The 24,502-nt window shown below is 64.8% G+C and overlaps 1 protein-coding gene across 1 annotated transcript in view; it reads right to left on the bottom strand.

The window, feature by feature from the left end:
* Window positions 1-135: 135 nt before the first annotated feature.
* The window catches only part of GlcT (ceramide glucosyltransferase), a 46,682-nt gene continuing 22,315 nt past the window's right edge, over window positions 136-24,502 (bottom strand). Inside the window, exons 3-9 of the mRNA XM_037214789.1 lie at window positions 11,093-11,234; window positions 6,680-6,782; window positions 4,568-4,669; window positions 3,982-4,094; window positions 3,479-3,744; window positions 1,793-1,982; window positions 136-494 (exon numbers count right to left, since the gene is read on the bottom strand). Coding sequence (XP_037070684.1) covers window positions 288-494; window positions 1,793-1,982; window positions 3,479-3,744; window positions 3,982-4,094; window positions 4,568-4,669; window positions 6,680-6,782; window positions 11,093-11,234 — 1,123 coding nt within the window. The 3' untranslated portion in view covers window positions 136-287. The remainder of the gene's footprint in view (window positions 495-1,792; window positions 1,983-3,478; window positions 3,745-3,981; window positions 4,095-4,567; window positions 4,670-6,679; window positions 6,783-11,092; window positions 11,235-24,502) is intronic.

Below are 24,502 nucleotides of genomic sequence, written 5' to 3'. Positions count from 1 at the left end.
CGGCGCGGCCGGCTGGCCGTCGCCGCCGCGGCGCCGGCGGGCCGCGCCGTCGCCACCGCAGACGCGGGCGTCGGCCGAGCACGAGTCCTAGAACGCACTCGGCCGGGGCGGCGGGCGCTCGACGGCGGGCGGCGGGCGGCAGCGGCGGGCCGGCGCGCCGGTAGCAGCGGAGCTCGCATGCGTCTCTCGACCACCCTCCGTGGGCTGACTAGACACGTCCGTATCACGGGGCGCTGCAGCGCCAACAGCTGAGTATACGCAGGACCGGCGTCACCGCCCGTCCGGGGTTATAACTTCACTTTGACCGTCTCGTCGGCAGGTGGCACTGGCGGCGATATTTCTTCCACCACGCCACCCCATCGGAGTTTGAATACGCCGTAACGCCACTGAATTACTGGGTCCCAGAGCGCACGCAGAAACAGGATGGGCGCGTACGTCTCTCGTAGCAACCAAGCCACCACAAACTCAAACTTGTTGAACGACAACGACCCATTCTGAAACAGGCAGGGATGCAGCATTAGACACTTCGCCCCAACAAAAAAAAAACTCGTCAGCGCCCGGCAATTCCATCCAGCTAATAGCAGACGGCTAAAAACAGATGGGCGAGGTTCGCATGACTCCGACTTCCCTTCCCCCGAGGGCAGCGGTGTAGACCGTCCCCTCCCTGAAGACAGCGGTGTCATGCAGTCTCATGCGTCATGTATCGTGTCCTCTACCCCTGAGGGCAGCGGTGTCGACCGTTCCCTCCCTCTGAAGACGTCAGAGCCGATTGTTCGTTCCCTCTGAGGCCAGCGGTTTCGACTGTCCCCCTCCCTCTGAAGGCAGCGGTGTTGACCGTTTCCTCCCCCTCTGAAGACAGCGATGCTGACTGTTTCCTCCTTCTAAGGGCAGCGATTTCGACTCCCCTCGCTCTGAAGGCAGCGGTGTTAACCGTTCCCTCCCTCTAAGGGCTGCAGTTTCGACCGTTCCCTCCCTCTAGGGGCAGCAGTGTTGATCGTTCCTTCCCTCTGAAGGCAGCGGTGTTGACCGTTCCCTCCCTCTGAGGGCAGCAGTTTCGACCGTTCCCTCCCTCTAAGGGCAGCAGTTTCGATCGTCGCTCCCTCTAAAGGCAGCGGTGTTGACCGTTCCCTCCCTCTGAGGGCAGCAGTTTCGACCGTCCCTCCCTCTGAAGGCAGCGGTGTTGACCGCTCCCTCCCTCTGAAGGCGGCCGTTTTGACCGTCCACTCCCTCTAAGGGCAGCAGTATTGACAGTTCCCTCCCTCTGAAGGCAGCGGTTTTGACCGTTCCCTCCCTCTGAGGGCAGCAATTTCGACCGTCCCCTCCCTCTAAGGGCAGCAGTGTTGACAGTTCCCTCGCTCTGAAGGCAGTGGTGCTGACCGTTCCCTCGCTCTAAGGGCAGCAGTTTCGACCGCCCCTCCCTCTAAGGGCAGCAGTTTCGACCGTCCCCTCCATCCCATCCGTCCCATCTGCTCTGCAATCCACACAGTGACGCGTCGTCGGAACAAACTCACGGGGCCCTCAAACTTCCTGGAAGTCAGCTGACAGCGAAAGTACCCGCCTCGGCGGCAGCCAGGCTCTGTACCGGGCCCCGCTGCGGCCCGGTACGCTCTGGTCTCGTCTGATCTGGTGCGGTGCGGTGCGGTGCGGTGCGGTGCGGTGCGGTACGGTTTGGCCCGATCTCTAACCCGATCTGCCGTGATCCGGTGTGAGCCCACCCAACACAGGTCCTGGGGTCCGGTCCAGGGGTCACCGGTCTGTCCTGGTCCGCCGCTGGTCTTCAGCAGCAGCTCACCTGCACAATGCTGAGCATCAGCCAGTCCAGAAGGAACCAGAAGAGGATGTGCAGCAGGTAGAAGACGATGATATCCACCTGCAGGAGACAGCGGGCGGCCAGCGCACCCAGAGCGCCCAGCAGCAGGCACTCCGTCACCGGCTCCATCACGCTCGTTAACGGCACCATAGCGATGCGCAGTTTCGCCCATCTGCGGAAGCGGGGAGGGGGCGTCACCACGCGAGAGCCTGGCGGCGACGGCCGCGTCTCTGGCCGTCGGGCACCTGCGAGAGCGCGAGGCACAGAGGCGGTGATGACGACTGGGGTGAGGGCCTCAGAGGCTCCAGGAGACGTGCTGGGGGGTGAGAATGTCACCAGCGCGACAAACGATAGGCTGGGTTCCGGTCGGGTCGGAGCGACCTGCAGCCACACGTGGTCCGATGCCCTCGGGTCGGAGCGACCTGCAGCCACACGTGGCTCCGATGCCCTCGGGTCGGAGCGACATACAGCCACACGTGGCCCGATGCCCTCGAGTCGGAGCGACCTACAGCCACACATGGTCCGATGCCCTCGGGTCGGAGCGACCTACAGCCACACGTGGTCCGATGCCCTCGGGTCGGAGCGACCTACAGCCACACGTGGTCCGATGCCCTCGGACGGAGCAACATGCAGCCACACGTGGCCCGATGCCCTCGAGTCGGAGCGACCTACAGCCACACATGGTCCGATGCCCGCACTAAGAAACATAAGAAAAGGCGTGTGACACGTGTGTCAGAGACGGAAACTCTGACCCGGTCACTCACCTCACCATAAACAAACTGTCCATAGCGGCGTCTGCCGGCCGCTTCACCAGACCCACGCACAGCACCAGACTGGTGACCCAGGTCAGACACGGCCTCCGCCGCGCACAGCGCCCGCCGGAGCGTCCCCTCCCCTCCCTCTCCACTGACGCGGCCGCCCCGCCCATACGAGGCTGGGCTGGCTGCTGGTAGGTCCGCCTCAATCGACAGTGTCTGGCGGCCCGCCACCACCGCCGTCGCCGCCGCCGGTGGCCGGCAGGGCGTTTAATTCTGTCTCGGCCGCCCCACGGGCCGGGCGCAGACAGTAAACACCGAGCGGCAGCCCGTGCGCGGCTGGCCCTCTCGGAGTCCTGCCAGCACAGCTCGGCTGGCAGCGGCCGCACTACCGGTGAAGCGGCGCGTCCGCGGCGCAAACCCAGCAACGCCAGCAAGCTTGAACGGCTGGCAAAACAAACAGGCGGCTCGCCGCTGCCTTGCAGCACTTGCAGCCTTTGATCAAGTCAGATATATGCACCCCAGTCAGGAGTTGACATAGGCTAAGCCAGGGATCTGTGTCCACAGCGCGGAATGCGGAAGCGTTGCATTTGATTTTCGACGATGCGAGGACATACTCTGATGGAATTTACGCCACGTCGTTTGCTGATGTTCACTTGCTTGCAATAAAATTCACAATATGCCAGAGCGTGGTGGGCCAAAAACGTCTGTGCAGACCGCCATCTGCAGTGGTCTGCTTCTGCCGCCTCTACTCTGTCCGAGCCCGCCACATCAGGTAAGGCCCTCTCCCCCTCTGTCGTGTCCGGCGACACCTCTGCACCGGGCGCCACCGCGCAGCGCGTGCCGTGAATCAGGCAGCGCCATCTGCCGCGATCGGGAGCGGCCGCCCCCCCCCCCCCCCCAGCCCCCGTACCTGGTGAGGCGCCTTTGGAAGCCGGCGATCTCGCGCGTGTCGGCGCTCTGGCAGGCCGGCGACGAGGCGATCGCCAGCCGGTAGCCACGCTGCTGGAACGTCTGCGCGAAGAAGAAGTCTTCGGCCAGGTAGCAGCCGAAGGCGCGCAGGCCGCCCGCCTCGTCCAGCGGGCCCTTCCGCATCAGCGCCGACATGCCCGTGGCGCAGTTGATGCCCAGAAAGCCGGCGGACATGTAGATGCGCGCGTGGCACGTGCCGAAGTACACCTGGCGACGGCAGCGTGTCAGAGGCGGCTGGACGCGACCGGCGGCTCCCCGACGATGCCACCGGCTTCTGTCACGGATTACGCACCGTGCTCGTCACGCATCAGGCGTCACTGTCGAGAGCGCAAACACTTCTCGCATAACCCCACATGACTAGTCGCCACCAGAGCGCCGGTGCAGCGCAGAACCCCTCGGCGAAGGTGACGTCACAACGGAGGCGAGTCGGACGAGCCTGCGCACCTTCTCCAGGACCGACACGAAGCCGGTGCGGTCGCAGGTGAACGGCATCTGATGCACCAGGCCCACACGCGCCGTCATGTTGTGCACCATGTCCATGAGCGTGTCCTCCTTCACTGTGGGCGGCGGGCGGCGGCAAGGTCAGCGGTGCGCGCCGCCGTCGACGCATAGCCTCCCCTCCCTCTCCCACTCCCCAGCGACGGCGGCGTCCTGGCGGCCCATGATTTCCCCAACCACCCATGACGCTGCGGCGCCAACGAACTGTCGCAAATGCATCAAGGCTAGCTGACGGCTGACGGAGATTGGCCAACTTGCGAGCAGAACAAATCAAGCCCTTCTGACGGCTTCTCGAAACATGAGTTAAATATTCAAGACACATGACATTCGTGCCCAGGAAGCATGCGAGTAACCGAGGTTAGTGCGCCACAAGTTAAGGCCACGCAGCGCGGCAGACGTCTCAAGTATTCCGGGGAAGGGCGGCGACGGCGACGGCGACGGCGACGGCGACGGCGATGGCGGCGGCGGCGGCGGCTCGTCCGGTCCGTCCCACCTCACCGCCTGGCCGCGGCCGCCACGGGCCCACACTCACTGCGGATACAGCTGTCGGACACCACGATGAGATCGTACTGGGCCGCCTCGTAACCCGGCTGCAGGTTATTGATTTTCGGGTTGGTGCCCACCTTCTTGCCTCCTGTAACAGGGGGGCGGGGCTCAGTGAGCACGCTGCTGTCAAGCTCCGCCGGCACGGGTGCCATGACCTCCGGTCGTGTTTGCCCGGTCACCAGGCGCGGCGTGGTCACAACACAAGCCAGTCGGACCCCGACGGCCGCTATGAATAGCAGCTGATGACGCCGTCGGCGACCGTCCGTCTGCTAATTACACAGCGCATGAGCGGGCCGGGAATACACGGCAGCCGGCGGCAGCCACCCCGCGGATGGACGTCCGATGCGAGCGCTTGGTTAGCGTCGCACGGCACGGCATATTTGGTTGCTAGCCCGGCTGACACACACGCCACGCCGTCCACACAAAACCAGTCCGCCGGCGGGGGACAGCGGAGTCCGGCGGCGGGGCCCGCGGACAGTCTGGCGGCGTGGTCGGCGGACAGTCTGGCGGCGGAGCCAGCGGACAGTCTGGCAGCGGGGGCCAGCGGACAGTCTGGCGGCGGGGGCCAGCCGACAGTCTGGGGGCGAGGTCCGCGGACAGTCTGGCGGCGGGGCAGGCGGGGGCCGAGCGCGAGCCGGCCGGACCAGAGCGGCGCCGCCGTCGCCGATCAATGCTCGGCCGCGGCCGCCGCCGGCAGACGTGACGGACGAGCGACGCTTCCGGCGCGTCTGTCTCAGCCGCCGCCGGCCGGCCACGACGGTCGGACCGGCGCCGGCCGCCAGGTCTCTCTCGGACTCCTGCCTGCTCAGCCGCAGAGGTCGGCGCCTCGCCGTAGACGCGCGCCAGCCGGCTCCGCACCCCTCCCCCGGCTTCGCCAGCTGGATGGGGGTAGGGTGGGGGGCCTCCGTCGAGAAGCACACCTGACACACCTTGACAGAGCACACTTCACCCACCGACAGCAGACGTTCAAACGCGCGCGTGTCGTTGGGACAGACTGACAGCACGCCCCCCTCCCCCGCCCTGGAGCGTTGCCGGGTCGGCTAGCCGAGCGCCGGCAGCGCTGCCGACCGACCCCGCTCGCGTGCGCGGCGGCCCGCCCCGTCGGTGCGCCCCGGGCGCCGGCGGCCCAGCCACGCCACGCCCATTACTACATTGGCTGGGAGGGGAGAGGGAGGGGCTCTGCCTGACCCGCCGTCAGCGGCGACAAGCGGCGGCCGTCGGTCGCTGCGCTCTCCGCCCCAGCCCAGACGCACGGCGTTCAGCGGCGCTGCCAGGCGGCCCGGTGACGGAAGACATCGGAGTGCTAACCCGGCAGACGGCCGCAGCCCGCCACACCCCGGGTCCGGTGCACGCTTCCCGGTTGGCATGGGACAACCACGGGGCGGTAAACGGGAAAATCTGTGGTGAGATGAGTGCTGGATGCGTCGTATAATACTCAGCGACTGTGAGCAACGCACATCGATTGGAGACGAGAGCTCTGCCGGCCAACGACGCGCGGAGTACATGGGGAGACGTGCGCCGCTCGCCGGCAGAGAGACCTGCTCCAGCCCCGGCCGTCTCCTCCGGCCGGGCCCGACGCCGCGGCACGCCGGCCCCAGCAGGACCCAGACGCGGCAGGACCCGCCCGCTCGACCCGCCCCGCGCCGTTCGTCGTCCGGTCCGACGGCCGCGGGGCCAATCGCCCGCGGGGAGAGAGAGTCCGATTGGAGCCGCCTCCCGCCAGGGTCGCCCCGCTGGCAGCGCGCCAGCCGCCGCCGGCGCCGGCGCGGGGAGACATGGGCACGACGACGACGAAGACGGCGGCGGCGGCGGCGGCGGCGGCCAGCGCCGCGCATCGACCCTGGCGCCGCCGGAGCGGTCGGCACCTGCCCGACCCCGTCCGACGGCGGCCGTGCCTCCGGCCGACGCTGGTGCCCCCGCCGCCGCCTAATGACGGCTCCACCCATCAGCGAAATGCAATGACCCGGCCGCGGCCGCACCCCGGCGATACTGCCCTGCGGTGGGGCGCTTCGCGCTCGGCTTCAGCTGGAAGTCTGGTCGGATCACGTGATACAACAGCGGCAGGCCGTGCAATGCCCGGAACATCCCGTCCACTCACCTATAAACACTTTGGTTTCTATGTTGGGATATTTGGCGACTAACTCGTTGACTAGTGGTATGACAGGATCGTTGACATTTTGTATGCAGAACATTATCTCATACTGAAACAGAGAAAGACATAGTGAATATCAGTGCGCTAGTACATGGCCTGAGACACGTTTAACATAGGGACATGTAATCCGACAAAAACTGGTCGCTTCACATAGTACGCAATTTCACCAGAATTGATTGGCATGTCCCCACCATCCATGATGCCAGGTAATGCTGGAGGCAAAGTGAATGCACCCGCGCGCAAAATGAGTGTCATCCAAGCCTTGCTGACCGGGTGGTGTCTGCGCACTGCGTCGCCGCAGACAGCGCAGGGTACGGCGTCAGGCGCCCCCGACGCGGCGACAGGCACCCCCACGTTAGCCGTCCGGCAGCCACCAGCCGTCAGACGGGACCGGTCCTCAGTCCAGCAGTCAGACGGGACCGGTCCACAGTACAGCCGTCAGATGGGACCGGTCCACAGTCCAACCGTCAGACGGGACCGATCCACAGCACAGCCGTCAGACGGGATCGGTCCACAGTACAGCCGTCAGACGGGACCGGTCCACAATCCAGCCGTCAGACGGGACCGGTCCACAGTACAGCCGCCAGATGGGACTGTCCACAGTCCAGCCGTCAGACAGGATCGGTCCACAGTCCACCTGTCAGATGGGACCGGGCCGGACCAGTCCACAATCCAGCTGTCAGACGGGACCGGTCCACAGTCCAGCAGTCAGACGGGGCCGGTCCACAGTTCAGCCGTCAGACGGGACCGGTCCACAGTCCAGCAGTCAGACAGGGCCGGTCCACAGTCCAGCCGTCAGACGAGACCGGCTCGGACCGGTCCACAGTCCCGCCGTCAGCACACCAGCTCAGCGCACGCCGCGGCGCTCCAGCTCTGGTGGACGCACACCCGTCCACCAGGACTGGGCTGGCGCCGGCCGTTCGCTGTCTTTGACCGCGCCGCAGCTGGTGCGCGGGCCCACCGGGGTGCCGCGGCCACCAATAGCGGCCGCCGAGCCAGGCGACGACAATAACAGCGGCGTCAACGGACAAACCAAACACGCAGCGCAAACAGCAGTCCTGCCGCATAGCCCAGATACGGAACCATTACGGCGCCGGGACCGGGCTAGCCACAGACCGACCGCGACGAGTCATACGGCAACGACATGACTCCGTGTACCGAACGAGTCATACGACGAGTCATACGGCAACGACATGACTCCGTGTACCGAACGAGTCATACGACGAGTCATACGGCAACGACATGACTCCGTGTACCGAACCCACTGCACGACGTTTAACAGATAACCTTCCGAATTTCGTTCGCCTTCATTAAGTCCAGTTCATCCCAAGATATCGCGGATAAATACGTACTTCCCGCGCACCAGGCATCTTCTTTTCTACGTGACGCCAGGTGCAATCTGTGTCATCCAGGTCGCAACGAACATCAAAAGGCGCAGGCGCAGATTCCACGGGTGCCCTTACATTAACAGGAGCAAATATTTGTACCAGAGGTAAACATAACGCAGCAGAAAGGCTCATTTAGTGGGAATGCTCAAAACTGCTCTAGAATACCAATCAGCCTGGTTTCAGGAGCAGCTTCTGCCTGATTCCGACCCGCTTCAATTTTCTCACACCAGCATCGGTGAACGCCCGGCTTCAGAACCCGCCTCCGCTCCGCCCTGTTCCTGAACACGTCTGCGCCTCGCCCCTGGAATCGTCTCTGACCCACTGCTGGACCCGTCTCGGCCACCTTGTCTCGGCCCCGCTTTTGACCTTGCCTGCCTCGCTCCTGGAATCGTCTCCGCCCCACTGCTGGACCCGTCTCGGCCACCTTGTCTCGGCCCCGCTCTTGACCTTGTCTGCTTCGCTCCTGAAATCGTTTCTGTCCCACTGCTGGGCCCGTCTCAGCCCCGCCCCGCACGGGCTTCAGCGGTGCCGCCGGCCGCCAAACGCCGTCCGTCAGCCGTGTTTACCCGGGCCATCGCTTCACCGCCGGCGGTCACGGTGTATTTACAGCGTCGACGCGCTACCGGAGCCGCCTCTCAATGCTGCCGGCGCCGGCTCTCGATCGCCGCTCGGTGGCCCCGGTGGGCACGCCCCGCGCGGATTCACGACCAGCCAGAGCCCGAGGCGGCTTCTGCAGCGGTCGCCCCCAATGTCACCCGCGTGGGATGTTCTACTGGATGGCGACCCGCAGAGCGGTGTCCAGAGCTGAGCTACAGCAGCGGGAATGCGAGACACGTTCCCGCTCGTTCCCGACCGTCCACTGTCATATGACCGCAATTCAAACTGAGCGAACAGTGACATTATATGTAGCTTGCAGACATTTACGAATAACAAAACTTATGTTCGAAAACGCTTCACATCTACTGAAAAATTGGCTCCACTCATGGGTGTGACCACGCTTTCAAAGATCACGGGGAGAAATCGAAATCTGGTGACGGCAGTTTGACCTGAAATTGACTAGGTCCTTCAAATTTTCCAACAGAATGTGTATTTTTCATGTTGTTCCAGCCCAGACAGGAAACGTGAAAAACGCGCATTCTGTTGGAAACTTCGGAAGGACCAAATCCTCACGTAGCGAAAATTGACGAGGCATATTCGCCGCCTCACCTCCCCCACCCAGTGGTTACACCTATGTCTCCAATGATGGCATTTATTCAGCGCCGACTGGCGGGCTCCTGTGCGGACGTGCCCTCCAGCAGCGCCGCCCGGCAGGCCGCCGGAGAGCGAGGCCGACTCGTCATCGGTCGGATCGAGCGCCGGGGGGCCGTCTGCGTCTCCGATCGGCCGAACAGGCGCGGCGTCAGGCCATCTGTCGCCGACGTGCCGTCAAATGTCAGGGGGTCTTCGGTGCGGCGACGCTCGCTGCCGACCTTTGCAAAGCTGAAAGTCACGCCGCACCCCGCCGGGCAGCGCGCTCGGCAGCGTTGATCTGCAACGGGTGGGCGCCCCGAACCGCGGGGCTTGCGTCGCAGAGTGGACAGGTACGACAGCGGAGAGGCTGGGAAAAGAAGGCAGTGTCCCGCAAACCACCCACCCCGCTTCGAGAGAGAGAGAGAGAGAGAAGAGAGCTGAGAAGAGAGGGCTCTCTACTTCTTCCGGCTCCTCTCTCTCTCTCTCTCTCTCGAGCATCTTCTCTTCTCTCTACGATTCGCGTCTCCTCTATCTTCTCTTCTCTCCTCTCTCTCTCTTCTCTTCTCTCTCTCTCTCTCTCTTCTCTCTCTCTCTCTCTCTCTCTTCTCGCTCGCTCTCTCTCTCTTCTCTCTCTCTCTCTCTCTTCTCTTTCTCTCTCTCTATCGCTCTCTCTATCTCTCCTCTCTCTCCTCTCTCTTCTCTTCTCTCTCTCTCTCTCTCTCTCTCTCTCTCCTCTCTCTCTCTCTCTCTCTTCTCTCTCCTCTCTTCTCTCTTCTCTCTCTCTCTCTCTCTTCTCTCTCTCTCTATCTCTCTCTCTTCTCTCCGCGTCGGACCAGTCCAACCACGGAATCGGACCAAATCCCGCCGGATCATGTGGGAGCCGCTTCTTGCATCAGGCTTTGCAAAGGAGATTCCTGAGGTAGATCTCGGAATCCAAATGATCCCATGATCCTATCGCTATTGCAAATGGCGAGGTTTAATCTCACAGAAGTCAGCAGGGGTTTAGCTCTTTACCTGCGCATTGTTTGATCAAGAGATGGTACCTAGTTGATGTCAGGTCTGATAAATCTACTCAGCAAAATGCTTCTGAACCTAGACTGAAGGACGGTGCAAGACGCGAAACATTGTACCCATGCTCATACTTCTTTATGTCTGAAGGCTTCTGACTGGCAGCAGCCGTATGAAACCGGATCCACGACCTTAGTAATACAAATATTTTCACTTCAGTATAGCTCCCATCCATAAAAATAAAATTATCCGTCATACATATATATATATATATATATATATATATATATATATATATATATATATACATTTTACAAACGACAGCAAATATTGCTTCACTTGGTGTCGCATTTCGCACAGCACACGTTAGCGGCAAAATCAAAACAGCACACAGCACGCTTCCATACACGGGGCGCGACACGGGGCACGGCGGGGCGCGAATTGAGCGCCAGAAACGGGTTATTTCGTACCCCAGAGCTGATCAGGCTAGACAGCGCTGCCACTGGAAGGATGAAGCCCACCCAGAGGAAGATCGGCAAAGTCTACAGATCCGACAGCCGATCAAAAGGGGCAAGGTCGGAGGTCAGCGACCCCGGTTCGGCTGTCCGCATCATATGGAACTCCGGCCCAGGCACACTCCTCGCGCGTGGGCCGGTCTTCTTGACAGGCCTACGTACGGGGAGCGTGCGAACGCAGGGCGAGGCACTGCGGGCCGCCAGCCGTGAGCCCTCACCGTCGGGTAGTTCATGGTGAAGAAAGACTCGAGGTTGGAAGCTAGGTGCGAGTCGAGTCCGATCAGCGGCTTCAGGATGGTCACCCCCGGCCACGGCTCCTCGCGTGGGGCCAGGTGGTCCTTCCGATGAAACTTGTACCGTCTGCAACAGAGCGCACAGAGTCAGCGACGGCCAGCAGCGCTCGCCGGTGCTGCTGCCTCGCAGCGCCTGTCTTCAACACTGACACTGCTGGGTCTGATGGGTCATACAAGGCTCGTTGAGACCACTTTGCGCGGCCCATTGTCGATCCAGTCATCCTGCGATTCTGTGGTTGTGCTTGACCTAGTGGCATGCTCGTGTCACTTTCCGGCTCACAGGCCCGCCGTTTGTTAGCCTGCGGCCGGTTTGCGCTGCACACATGGGGCGGGGGCGGGGCGGGCGGGGCGGGGAGGGGCGTCGCTCGGCGGCGGGCTAGTGACGCGCTCGCGCCTCGCCGCGGCCAAACACTCCGTCTCATGTCACCGAACAGCGACGGCCCGCCCTGCGCCCGTCAATACCGAATGGAGGCGGCCGAGGCGCCGTGGCCGTGCTCCGATCGATACCGCGCCGCCAGCTCTGCGGCGGCTCAGCGGCGCCGCCGTGACCAGCCGTACTCAGCGCCTGCTCGGACGGTGCCGTCAACGGGCGCCGTCGTCGGCCGAGAGGAGGCGCCGGGGACTCCTCACCGCGGTCCAGCACCGAGCCCGCGGCACGGTCCGGTCCGGCCGCCGCCGGAGGGACCGGGTCGCGGACGAGCGGCATGTGCTGCCCGCCCGTCACCAGCTGACGCGATGTCCGCGGCATGCCGCCCGCTGACGGAGCGTCCCCGTGCAGCCGGCGTCCCATCAGCCGGCGACCGGTGCGCGGGGCTTAGCAGCGCGGCGGAGATCGAATGTGTGGGTGGCGGGTGCCGGGTGAGGTCGGCTCTGTCGACGACGGGGGGGGGGGGGGCAGACGAGCGCCGCCGCCGTCCGAACGGTCGGCTGGAGCAGTGGGGGAGGTCATGCTTACAGCAGCGGAGGAGGTCACGCTCCAGTCCGGGACCGCCGCGTAAGCCCGTCTCTCGGACCCCGTCCGGGCCCAGACCAGAAGGGTGACTGACGTGGCGTCGCCCCAGTGGCTACCGGATGGTCAGAGCCGCCTCCGGGCGGGCCGAGTCCCCTCCGGCAGCCTGCTCGGACGGGACCACGCACGCCGTGGACCTCCGCCCCGGCTCACTGGGCAAACCCCGCCGGTGAGCACGGCTCACAGTTCCAGCGCACTGCCTGCCGTTGTCCGCGCCCAGTCGTGCTCGCAGCCACGTCGGCTCCTCTCGCACGCGACTGGCCCGCCCACATCGCAGCCCCCAGACTCTGGCGTCCCCGACCAATACGGGCGGGCCGTGGCTGACCAGAGTCGCGGCCGCCTGAGATGGGCCGGCGCCGGATATCCAACGGCGTGTGGTGACACTCATATAGTTACCTTAGCGGTCGCACGCCTCGACAAATATGTCAACGTGCACCAGCACTCTTGTCATTTTAGTTGCGTTTGAATTTGCAGCGGCTGGATGTTCCAGGCACTTACATCACGTCATTATGGGCAAGCGACCTCCGACCGTACACACCGCAGAGTGCCTCCTTCACCGCCTGCTGCTTTCCCAGCTCAAGCTCGGCTCGGCTCGGCTCGGCTCGGCTCGGCTCGGCTCAGCTCAGCTCAGCTCAGCTCAGCTCAGCTCAGCTCAGCTCAGCTCAGCTCAGCTCAGCTCAGCTCCGCTCAGCTCAGCTCAGTGCGGGCTGGAGCAGGCCGTCACTGGCGGCGTGACAGCCGGTCGTCAGGGCGGCAGACTCCCGCGGACGTCGATGGCGGCCGGCCCGCCGGCCCGGCACGGCCAGCGGGGAGCCGCACTGCACCGCCGCCCCCTCCCCTCCCCCTCTCGCCAGCAGACAGCCCCGCAGCACCTCCATCAGCGCACCGCGGCAGGCGTGTTGTCGATACCGGCGGCGACGATACCGCCCTCCTTCAAATAGGTCACGGCACGACGCGGCGGGTGCTCTGGGCTCACTCCCGCGGCCACGTATTGGAGCCACCCGTCGCGCGAACCGGCCGACGGTCCAGCGCCGGCCGCTGGCTCCGCCGGAGCTGCGACCTGCGCCACACCGCGGGCAGCCCCTCCCCCCCTCCCCTCTCGCCAGCAGACAGCCGCCGTCCTGCGACGCACAGAGCGTTGCCCGCCGTACGGTCACTGAACCGAGCCGACGACGAGCAAGAACTAGGGAAGCCGGCACAACGCGCAGCCGTGCTTTGACGACGAACACACTTGGTATTGACACGCCAGCATTACAGCTGAGGCACGGACGCAGCTGGCTCTGCCCCAGCCGTGGCGTGACGGCCACCGTCGGCGTTGGCGCGCACCACCTGACAGGGACAACCAAACGGCGGCGACACTGACGGCCACCACCTCCCTTCGTCTGGCCGCTGTCACCGGTCATTCAAAGCCCACCATTCAACCGGCGGCCGGCGGGCGGCGCGTGCCCGGCCCGTCCGGCGGCGCCCGGCGCGGGGCGCGTGCAAGGACGGCGGGCGGCCAAGCAACGCACCGGCGCGACGACGGCGCTGCACGCTGGTGACGTCACAGCCAGCGGGTGCCGCCATTGGCCGCGCGTCGGCTCAGGATATCGCCGCGAGGACCGGCAGCGGCATGGCTTCTCGCCCGCAAATGGTCCCCCCCCCCCCCCCCACCCCTTCCCACCTCCACGATGTGAGGCTGATGGTTCTCAGAAGCTCACTTCAACACCACAAACAGCAGGAACCACGCGTAGTTTCCTCGGAACAGTTTTCTTGTCCCTCTAGACCTAAGCGCATGAAGTCGCGTTCGCGACGACTGTGAATGGCAGCAATGTGCTCCGTGGAGCCGGCTTTCACTTCGACAGCCCAACACCGGCCCGCGCTCGCAGCACCGTCAGACGTCGGCTCCGACGGACCGACAGAGCCAGCGGCAGTGCCGGCGCTGGAGCCGCGGCCCTGCCCGTGCCGCCGGCCTGTCACGAGCGGCGGCGAGACAGCGCCACACGCGGCCTGGGGCGGCGCGGCAGGCCGCCGGCCGGCTGGTGACCGCGCCCGCGCCCGCTGGCTGCCGAGTGAGCCGCCGGAGTGCCCCGAGCTGCGACGGTCGGCCCCGGCCGGGGCACGTCGGCGCCACCGAGGCGGCCGCCATCCCGCGCCGGCCGTCACCAGGCGGCTCGGCCTTCCCCGGAGCGGCGCGTATAGACGTCCTTCGTCCCCGCAGTCGGAACCTGCACACCCACGCCCGTGGATGCCTTGGAAGAGGAGAGCGCGCGACGCGGCCACGCCACTCCGTCAGCGGTGCGCCCGGAGCGCTGGTGGCGCCCGTTCCGGCGCGGCCGGCCCGCCCGGTGGCCGTGACTCAGGCGCGTGCACACCTGTGTCGCCGCCCAGACACTGCAGGTGGCTGCTGCCCGCCCAGCTGAACCCAGCTGCACCAGGCGCCGCGCCGGCCGGCCAGCAGCAGCGCGCGCACACGCGTACTGGGACACGGAGGCCGGCGACGACGCCCCGCCGGCTTGGCGAAGAGACGAGACGAGGCTTGATTGCAGGCCTGCCTGAGGTGTCCCCTCTTTCTCTCCCTCTCTCCACCGCTCACAAAGAGCAAATGCAAATGGTTACGTTGAGTCTTCATGAATTGATTGTTGTTTATTGGTGTTTTTGGGCGCACCGACTGCAGTGGTCATTTGGCACCCATTCTCCTACATAGAAAGGGCGCGTCTGCCAGCCCTGTCGGCCCTGACCCTCGCGCTCCTCCACCATCCCCGGCGTCGGGCGGGCGTCTGTCAATCCTGCCACACCCACCTTCGGGCACCACGCCGCTGAGACCGCGTCACCGGTATTTCGGTGGCAAGGGAGGCATTACAAACACCTTCAGAATGTGCAGCAATGTGTGTGTGTGTGCCACAGTGGAAATTTACAGCTAGGAAGGACAATAAGCGTCATTAAAAGATTCCACTCATTAGGCAAAAATGTCGCATTCGCGCCCACATACCGCAAATGTCGAGCCACCACCCAGGTTCCCTCGACACGCCCTACGGTTATCAAATCGCCAGCTAACAGTACTCTACCAGGGGCGTACGGAAAATAGCTGGGCATTTCCGACCGTAATTATACAGGTCCAACTCCCGCAGCCCTTACTACAACCGAAACGGGCCTGTGGACCTCCGCAAATGATCAAAACAGGTCGGACGTTCAGCGCCGATGAATCGATAGTGGGGCGGCCGGCCGGCGCGGTCCGCTGACCACACACCGGCTAACCGGCGGGCCGGACACCGTCTATCTGGGCCCCGGCGCGCGCGGACACCCGTCTGTCAGGGGCCCGGCGCGCGCCGGACGCCCGTCTGTCAGGGAAACCGGCGCGCGCCGGAACATCCGTCTATCAGGGCCCCGGCGCGCGCCGGACGCCCGTCTGTCAGGGCCCCCGGCGCGCGCCGGACGCCCGTCTGTCAGGGCCCGGCGCGCGCCGGACACCCGTTTTCAGGGCCCCGGCGCGCGCCGGACACCCGTCTATCAGGGCCCCGGCGCGCGCCGGAGTCAGGGCCCCGGCACGCGCCGGACAGCCGTTTGTCAGGGCCCGGCGCGCGCCGGACACCCGTTTGTCAGGGCCCCGGCGCGCGCCCAACGCCCCCCGTCTGTCAGGGCCCCTGGCGCGCGCCGGACGTCCCCCGTCTGTCAGGGCCCCGGCGCGCGCCGGACGCCCCCCGTCTGTCAGGGCCCCGGCGCGCGCCAGACGCCCCCCGTCTGTCAGGGCCCTGGCGCGCGCCGGACGCCCCCCGTCTGTCAGAGACCAGCACGCGCCAGACATCCCCGGTCTGTCAGAGCCCAGCAAGCGTCGGGCACCGTCTGTTACTGTCAAGAGTCCAGTGCGCCGCATATCCCTCTGTCGGACCCAGCGCGTGTGACACCCGTCTGTTAGGCCCCGGCCCGCGCAGACACCGCTCGGTCCTCCGTGGCCGAGACGTCACCTCAGTCTGCGGCCCGCCTGGCGCTCGATCGCCACAAACTACAGCTCAACGCACACGCACGCACGCACGCACGCACGCACGCACGCACGCACGCACGCACGCACGTACCCGCACACACACACACACACACACACCCCACACACACACACACACACACACACCACACACACACACACACACACACACACACACACACACACACACACACAGTATCGACCAGCCGCAAGACGGCGGCGGCTGCCGCGCCTGCGAGCCGACACACGAGCGCCAGCAGCACGATACCGGATAGCGCGGGGGCGCCACGTCCCCGGACCGGCCGTCCTGCTCTCCATACCGCGGGTGGGGGGGGGGGGGGGTGGGGGGGGGACAGGACAGGAAGGACAGGACAGAGCAGAGCAGAGCAGAGCAGAGCAAGGCAGGGCAGGGCAGGGCAGGGCAGGCAGGGCAGGGCAGGGCCAGAGCAGAACAGAGCAGACAGAGCAGAGCAGAGCAGAGCAGAGCAGAGCAGAGCAGAGCAGGGCAGGGCAGGGGCCCGACGATAGGCACGGCTGTGGGTCGGGCTCCGCTCCAGTTCGTGGTGCCCGTCAGCGTGTCAGCCGCTGAGCTGGCTCGTTCAGTGCATCGTCAGCCAGGCTGTGTGCCGGGCCGTCTGTCTGTCAGTCCGTGCGACAGGCTGTGACGCATGAGGCAGTCTGTGCGCCGGTCATCGCGGCGCCGGGAGGATTGTCTTAGCCCAGGGTACATACAGAACACCAGCTGGCTCGTGAACAGTCCACGCGTCAGTCTGTGCTTCAGTCTGTGGATCGGTCAGCGGCCCGGTGGCCGCGCGCCAGCCTGCGGGCCTGCCGGCCGGCCCGCAGGCTAACGGAAGGCCGGCAGGCTCATCGGCGCTGTCGCGGTCCGTCGCCGGAGTCGCCGGCGGCCGGCGCCGGCGGCGGTCGATCGGAGCGGGAGGTCACCGCCTGCATATCGTCCGTCCGAGCCGGCAGTCCGCCCACGGCGCCGACGCCGGCGCCGGCGCCGCGCGCGCGCACGCGCCAGCTCGCCCCGGCACGCGAGCGGGGCGGCGCCTCGGGGCGGCGACGCCGACGGTCATCACTAAATCATGGGGATGGGGCCAGGCTGCGTCAAGGCCTTCCTCACGCCAGGATCCGCATGCATGAATACTGCGACGGGCGTTCACGCGAGAACGTGCGACAAAAAACGCGTGCGCTGAAACGTATCTGATGACGTCCAAACGATATGCTCGCACAGCTCAATCAAAAAGTTTTGAATGGGAAATGCATCGCCGCATGTCTTCAGTACGCTTTCTTGGATCCAAGAAGTCGTTAGAAGCAGCATTAAATAGCAGTGCACGGAAATGAGATCGCGTTGATAAGTTTCAGCTAACGACTTCCATTCTTTATGAGCCGTCTGGGTGTTAGCGATGCGGAAACCACTGACAACGGGCGTGCGCACGCACGCACGCACGCACGCACGCACGCACGCACGCACGAACGTACACACGCACGAACGCAAGCACGCACGCACGCACGCACGCACACACGAACGAACGAACGCACGCATGCACACACGCACGCACGCACGGCACGCACGCACGCACGCACGCACGCACGTACATAACGTTTCGGCAGGTTAAGTGTCTGCCTACGTCGTCAGGTGTCATGGAGTCTTCAGGACTGGATGGTGCTCGGATTTCAGCCACGAGCGCGTCACAACCCGAATTCTCCTCCTGCCGGCACCTCCACGCAGAATACTTCACGGCACTTGTGACGCGTGCATGGCTGAAAGCCGAACACCATTCCATCCCAAGGACTTCATGGCACTTGAAGACAGCTGGGGGGTTAACTGGCTAAAACGTGCTGCATGTACTGACATGCCAGACGGGGGGGATAGTCTAAATAATAAATCTATCCGTGTCGTGAAAATCCTTCTTTACTCTAATAAACGACACACAAAATGCGGTGCAAAACGCCACCTCCAATAATCAGACTCACACAGGTGAGGTGGGCGACGGTTGTGAAGGTTCTGGACTGGTGGCGGGTTCGGAGTTAGGATCCGGGCAGCGTCCAGGAGCCTCGACGGTCGGCCTCGCAGGTGAGGATCAGGTGTCAGGACATCAGGATGTGCACCAGGAGTCGCCGGAAGGTCGTCACCGCCCACAGTCCGGCAGCACTGTCTGTAAACCCCACACACAGGCCAAGGTCAGTATAGCCCGACGCGGCGCCGGTGCCGGCCACACGATACAGCAAAGGTCGGCAGCGACAGCCCCTCCCCCTGCCCCCGGGGCGAGGAACACTGCTCTCTCGGAGGTCTCTGCGGCCGGCCGTCACCTTGACGGCCTAATGACAAGGTCGCCGCTTCCGCTATCGGTCGTCGGCCGGGAGCGGGCGGAGGCGAGGGCGAGGGCGGAGGCGCGGGGGATGGGGCAGGTCAGCAGCGCCGGGGCCGCGCGGGGCGAGCGCGCGTCCTCCCAGTGCGCCTCCGCTCGGACGGCAACGGCGTCAGCCGCCGCGCCGCCTTCCCCTCCCTCCTCTGACCATATCCGTTTTGGACAGCCCGCCAGACGTCGCCGCCGTCGCTGCAGCGCCGCCGTGTCCGATCGCTTCGAGCTACGGCGAGCGGGCTGCGCGGGGAGGAGGGGGAGGCGCCAGGCGACCGGCAGTGGGACGAGTGCCCGGCGGGGCACGGGGTCGCCACCGACGACGTCGCCTGGCGCCGCTCCAAGACATTCAGACGATTGCGAGCTCGAAACTGCACGCGTTCCGCGCCCGTGACGCCGCTCGAGCGGCGATGGGTCGGCAGAACAGGGCCTCTTCTGGGGCGGCGGCGGGGTGATTCCACCATGCATCTTCGCCTCGGGTATTTGGCTTCGAAACCTGAACTTCTTTGTCCCCAAGAATGTGTATGAACGAAAATTCGGGCATTTCCCGTTGCTTCTGTGACCGTTTGCACATCTCTAAGGTTATCATGTCCTTAGATGCGATATGGTCGCACGTTACGACATTTAGAGATTCGGCCCGAGACCCTAGCTGGATGTATTCATGGGTCGGCGCCCGCGCCAACCGGCGCTGTTGCCCAGGCCTGATCTCACCCGCCGATTCTCACCCGATCTCACCCGCCGATTCTCACCCGATCTCACCCGCCGATCGCGAGATTCAACATCAACAGAGGCAATTTGCGGAGAACCTCAATGGCGTTCCCCACCTTGTTTGTACTTTTCACTCCAGCATGAGTGTACTGGAGCCAAACCTACCACGATCAACTGTAAAAACAGCTGGGCACTGGCAATGACAATGACTTTGTCGTCGACTGCAGCCACACTGCGGTGTGCTGGTGGTGTGGTGTGCTGTTTCGTGTCATAGAAGACCAGCCGCTGGCAGACCAGCAGCCGGCCAGACGTGGCGCCCATTTGCGCTGTCCTCGGCACTACGGTTTCGTCTGCCCACCCTGTTGCCTGTCTTCACACCCACCTTGTCTCCAGCGCTCCGAACCATACGATCGAGACACCAGGGAGGCCGGGCACAAGGCACCACCCCCACGTACATACGCTGGACTAATTGCAATGTGGCCGGAACCTCAATGCCTGACATGTTGGAAACTGCCTGCTTTTGTCGTTTCCTAGCGCCACATTGATAAAACCACGTGAAATCAGTTTCTGAAGTATCATGAGCGTGTTGCTGTCGGTGTTCAATGCGAAGACAGCTGGAACCTTGTTGTTGCCGCTAACGCCTCTCTTCTGCCATAGATTGGAAGTAGGCTTGTCACGTATTCGTAAAAAGCAAACATTCTTTGACCATAATGTGCTGGTATATAGAGGGAGAGAGGATGGGCTTGGCGGTTGATCAGGAAGGACACGTCAAATGACGGCATCGCGGCACGTGATGTATGTCCAGAAATCAGGCGACTCAGCCAAGTAAAAGGTGAGGTTGAGGCCCCACCAAAGACTCACATCAGGTGATGCATGCATTCCACATAAGATTACGTAAGATCGGGAGGCATGCGGTGCAAAATTAATATGACTTGTGCCATACGTATCCCGTCCGCTGCTGGTTTCTGTGATGCGCAGCACATTAGCTCCCGTGATGCAAAGGTATGTGTTGATGTCATAATTACTTCATTCCGGCTTGTTCCCCGAACCAATACATCCACTGTCACAGCGTGACATTTCGTGACACGTGACGCATACATGTGTCACACTAACTTTGACACACAATGAAAGACGTGCATTCCTGGCTTTCATATGGGCCCTACATGATGCTTCTATGTTGACTGGTTGCAGACCTACCAACTCCGACCGCTGAGCAATGAGCCCGAATAAACACCGTATAGCACGGCGCCGCTCCAAGCCCATGTCACTGACAGATCGCCAGCAGTCTCACACAGCCGTGGCGCGCCTCCTGAGCGTCGGACGTGGCACACGGCCCGGATTCTGACCCCGCCCCTGAGAGACTCCTCATCTCCTGCCCCGGAAGAGCCTTGCCCGTGACCTGGGCACGCCAGCTGACGGCGGCCACCTCCTCCCCGGGAGAGCCTTGCCCGTGAGCTGGGCCCTGGGCGCTGGGCGCTGGGCGCTGGGCGCAGCACAGCAGTTGGCAAACACGCCTGAAGCAACTTCGCCATCGTGATTGGCTGCGATTTAAAGCAGAACGTGGAAAAGCGATGCAGAATATGTACAGCACACGGACGGTGGCGGCGGACAGCTATGGCTTCCCATCACCATAACTTAAATAATTTCGCGACACACTGTTATTTGCTATCAGGTTGCGCAGGCCTACACATCAGCTAGAGATTAAATACCTTTACTCCTAGTAGGTTTCCAGCATCAGGGTGCACTATCAGCATAATGAAATACATTAGCGCAACTGTATTAATGAACCACTTGATGTCATCAGAGATAGGCGCGTGCTCGGTCGTTTGTCACGCGTGGCCTTGCGGCGGAAATGGCGCGGGCGCGAAAACCGCCCATATTTCCCATGAGGACACTGGGGTGGAGGGGGGGGAGGAGGGGAGGGGACAGGCGCAGGGCCCGTGCGAGCCAACGCCAGCATACCGTTACCACCCTGCTCCATCTCAGTCCCGTTGCGCACGGCCCTGGTCCATCCCAGTTCCATCACGCACGGCCCTAGTCCACCAGTCCCGTCACGCACGGCCCTGTTCCATCCCAGTCCCGTCGCGCATGGGCCTCGTCCACCCCAGTCCCGTCACGCACGGCCCTGGTCCATCCCAGTCCCGCCACGCACGGCCCTGGTCCATCCCAGTCCCCATCACGCACGGCCCTGGTCCATCCCAGTTCCGTCGACGCACGGCCTCTGCGGCCGTCCTCCGCCGCCCGCTGTACGAGCGGCGTCGCCACCGCCGCTGAGATCACGTGCCCGGGGCGCTGCGAGGCGGCCGCCCAGTCCAGCCGCGTCTCGCGGAGCGCGGCGCGGCGCGGCGCGGCCGGGCGCCTCGGTCGCCGGTGCCGAGCGGCATCCTCTCGGCACCGCAGCGCGGCCGCCGGTCAGGAACCATTCCGACGGGCGGCCGCCGTCACACGGGAGACGGAGTGCCGGCCGCCGACGCCTCCCTGGCCGTCGGCCCGTCGCAGCGGCCGCATCCAGTCCCCGCCGGCCGAGCCCTGGCCGCCGCGAGAGCCGCTCGCGCCGACACGCAGTCCACTGGGGCGGCAGCGGCCCACGCCGGCTGCTGCTCCGCTCCGCTGGACTTCGGCGACAGCGAGTCGCAAAGCTGATGGCTTGTGTGGAAACATATACCGGATAAGTCTTGGCAGTGAAGGTCGGAGCGATCCAGCTCGTGTTTGACAGAAAAAACAGCGCAAAGCAATTGTCTTTGTGAAAAAATACGCACGGCGAATCACTGCTGTGGTGAAGTTCTGCAAGCATCGTTAACAGTGGGCGGATCACTGGGCACTTGCCATGTTGAGCAGTTGCGGTCCCGAATGCCTTGGCTTGTTTCATATCGCGCTATCGCAGCCAGCCCTGGCATCGTCGGCCGCCGCAGCTCTCGCGTCCGTCGGCGGCGGCTTGCGCCACCTCAACAAGATACGCTATCCAAGCAGGCGCGGTCAGGCGTCCGGCGGTCGGGCGGCCGGCGGTCCGCATGGTGGCAGCTGAGACGCTTGCGGCGCCCCGCAGAGGGCCGTCCACCACACTGGAGCGTACGCCGGCCTCAGGAGTGTCGGCGGCGTCCCGTCACGTGACGGTCCGCCCGCCGGCAGTCTGGGGACGACTGGCCGGACCGAGGCGGTGGGAGGCGTCACGCGGAGCGCAGCTGACCCTCCAGGACGCGGCGGCGGAGGAGTCACGCGGAGCGCGGCTCCTCCAGGACCGCGGCGGTGGGAGCGTCACGGGAGCGCAGCTGACTCCAGGACCGAGGCGGCGGGAGGCGTCCGCGGAGCGCGGCTAACCCTCCAGGACCGCGGCGGTGGGAGGCGTCCGCGGAGCGCAGCTGACCTCCAGGACCGCGGCAGCGTGGGGGGGGGGGCGCCGCGCGCAGCACGGCTGACCCTCTAGGACCGTGGCGGCGGAAGGCGTTCCGCGGAGCGCAGCTGACCCTCCAGGACCGCGGCGGTGGGAGGCGTCACGCGGAGCGCAGCTGACCCTCCAGGACCGCGGCGGTGGGAGGCGTCCCGCGGAGCGCAGCTGACCCTCCAGGACCGTGGCGGCGGGAGGCGTTCGCGTCCCGCGGAGCGTGACTGGCCCTCCAGGATCGCGGTGGCGGGAGGCGTCCCGCGGAGCACGGCTAACCCTCCAGGACCGTGACGGCCGGAGGCGCCCCGCGGAGCGCGGTTAACCCCCCAGGCCTGCACCTGTCTAGACCTTGATCGGTAACTCGGGAGGTGGCGTCCGCCGGCGCTTCCTGACGACAGCCTCCCCCCCCCCCCCCCCCGCTCCCCCCCCCCCCCGGAGCAGAGATCATTCCTGAGCACCGAGCGTCCCGCACGAGCCTCTGCGGCGATCGTGGCGGCCAAAAGCGGTGAGTCCCACGGACTGGCAGCAGCGGCGGACGTGCTTGCTCGCCACTGGCGATACCTCAGATACCCGCCGGCCCCAGAGCGGCGAGACAGGGTGCCGGTCTCCGCACAACCGGGGGCAGCGGGCCGTAATATAATTTTGCTCGGCCGACCGTGGCCAGGGTAATTCTGCTGGGCCGGCCGCGGCCGGGTTATTCTGCGGGCACGGCCCCGGCCGGGGTTATTTCACCACCAGTCGCGAGAGAGCCGCGACGGAAGGTCGGGTCGATACGGCCACTTCAGCACGGTCTGGTGCGGCGCGCCCAGAGCGCCGCCTATCCGCCAGGCACGGACGCAAGAAGGCGACGGTGAAAGGTCGGCTAGTGTTTCCCGTCATGCCTTAAGTAAGCTGCTCATAGAGAGCACCAAGCTGCTGTGGCAGGGCAGATCCGAAGGGGACGAAAAGGGCGACAGAGTCATCAACTGCGTTGCGGGGCGTGGCGGGATGCACGATCGACCATTGACAAGGGTGATGTCACAAAGTGCATGAACTGAATGACCAGCGCTAGCGCCATCGGCCGTGACAGGAGTGACAAGAATGAACTTGACAGCAGTGACCACGCGGATTGGTGCTGGCTGGCTGCTCAAACGCAAACGCTCCTGCGATTTGCTCAATGGAGAGCCTATCTCGTTCACCAAGTGAACCAATCCGTCAACTAGTCAGCTGAGCCGACAAACCCTTCCGGAGACTGAATCGGAATCATCCGCCGCATGAACCGACGCCACCATCGCGGACCAGGGACCCGCGCACAGCACAGTTCGCTGTCACGAGGCGTCGGTGGTCGGCCGGCACGCAGCGCCCCGCCTAGAGCCGGTCAGTCCGCGGCTGGGCCGGTTGGTGCCGTGCGGTGGTCACGCTGCTGCCCGAGGACGGCCTCGGCCGCCGCGGCGATCTGCGCCGATTGCGATCTGCGGCGATCTGCGGCGATCGACCGCCGATTGCGTGCCGTCGCCGGGCGACGTGGGCCAGCCGCGGGGCTGTCACCGGACAACGTCAGAGGCGGCCGCTGTCCGGAGCGCGTTCGGGCGAGGAGCGAGCGCCCGGCCACGCCTCCGATGCCCGTCCGGATGGCGGCGATCTCCGCTACCATTTCCGCGGAGCACCCACACAGGACCCAGCCGGTCTGCGCTGACCCTCTGCGGCGGCACCTCAGCCCCAGCGCTGGCCACCCCGAGCGCCATCTCCTGCCGCTGCGCCTCGGCCGTCCGCCGGCGCGCCTCCACCTCCGCCAGGGGGCGGTGGCGCGGTCGGCCGTGACGCCGGCGGCGGACGTGGCGCCGCACGGGCCAGATCAGTTGCGAGCGGCGCGGGCAGCCCGCGGCGGGGCGGAAGTGCTCCCTCGAGCCGCCGGCGCCGATCGATGACA

This window comes from Pollicipes pollicipes, unplaced genomic scaffold (genome assembly GCF_011947565.3).
Source record: "Pollicipes pollicipes isolate AB1234 unplaced genomic scaffold, Ppol_2.1 Scaffold_3447;HRSCAF=4054_pilon_pilon_pilon, whole genome shotgun sequence".
Taxonomy (NCBI): Eukaryota; Metazoa; Arthropoda; class Thecostraca; order Pollicipedomorpha; family Pollicipedidae; genus Pollicipes; species Pollicipes pollicipes.
This window is presented reverse-complemented; position numbering and strand designations above follow the sequence as displayed.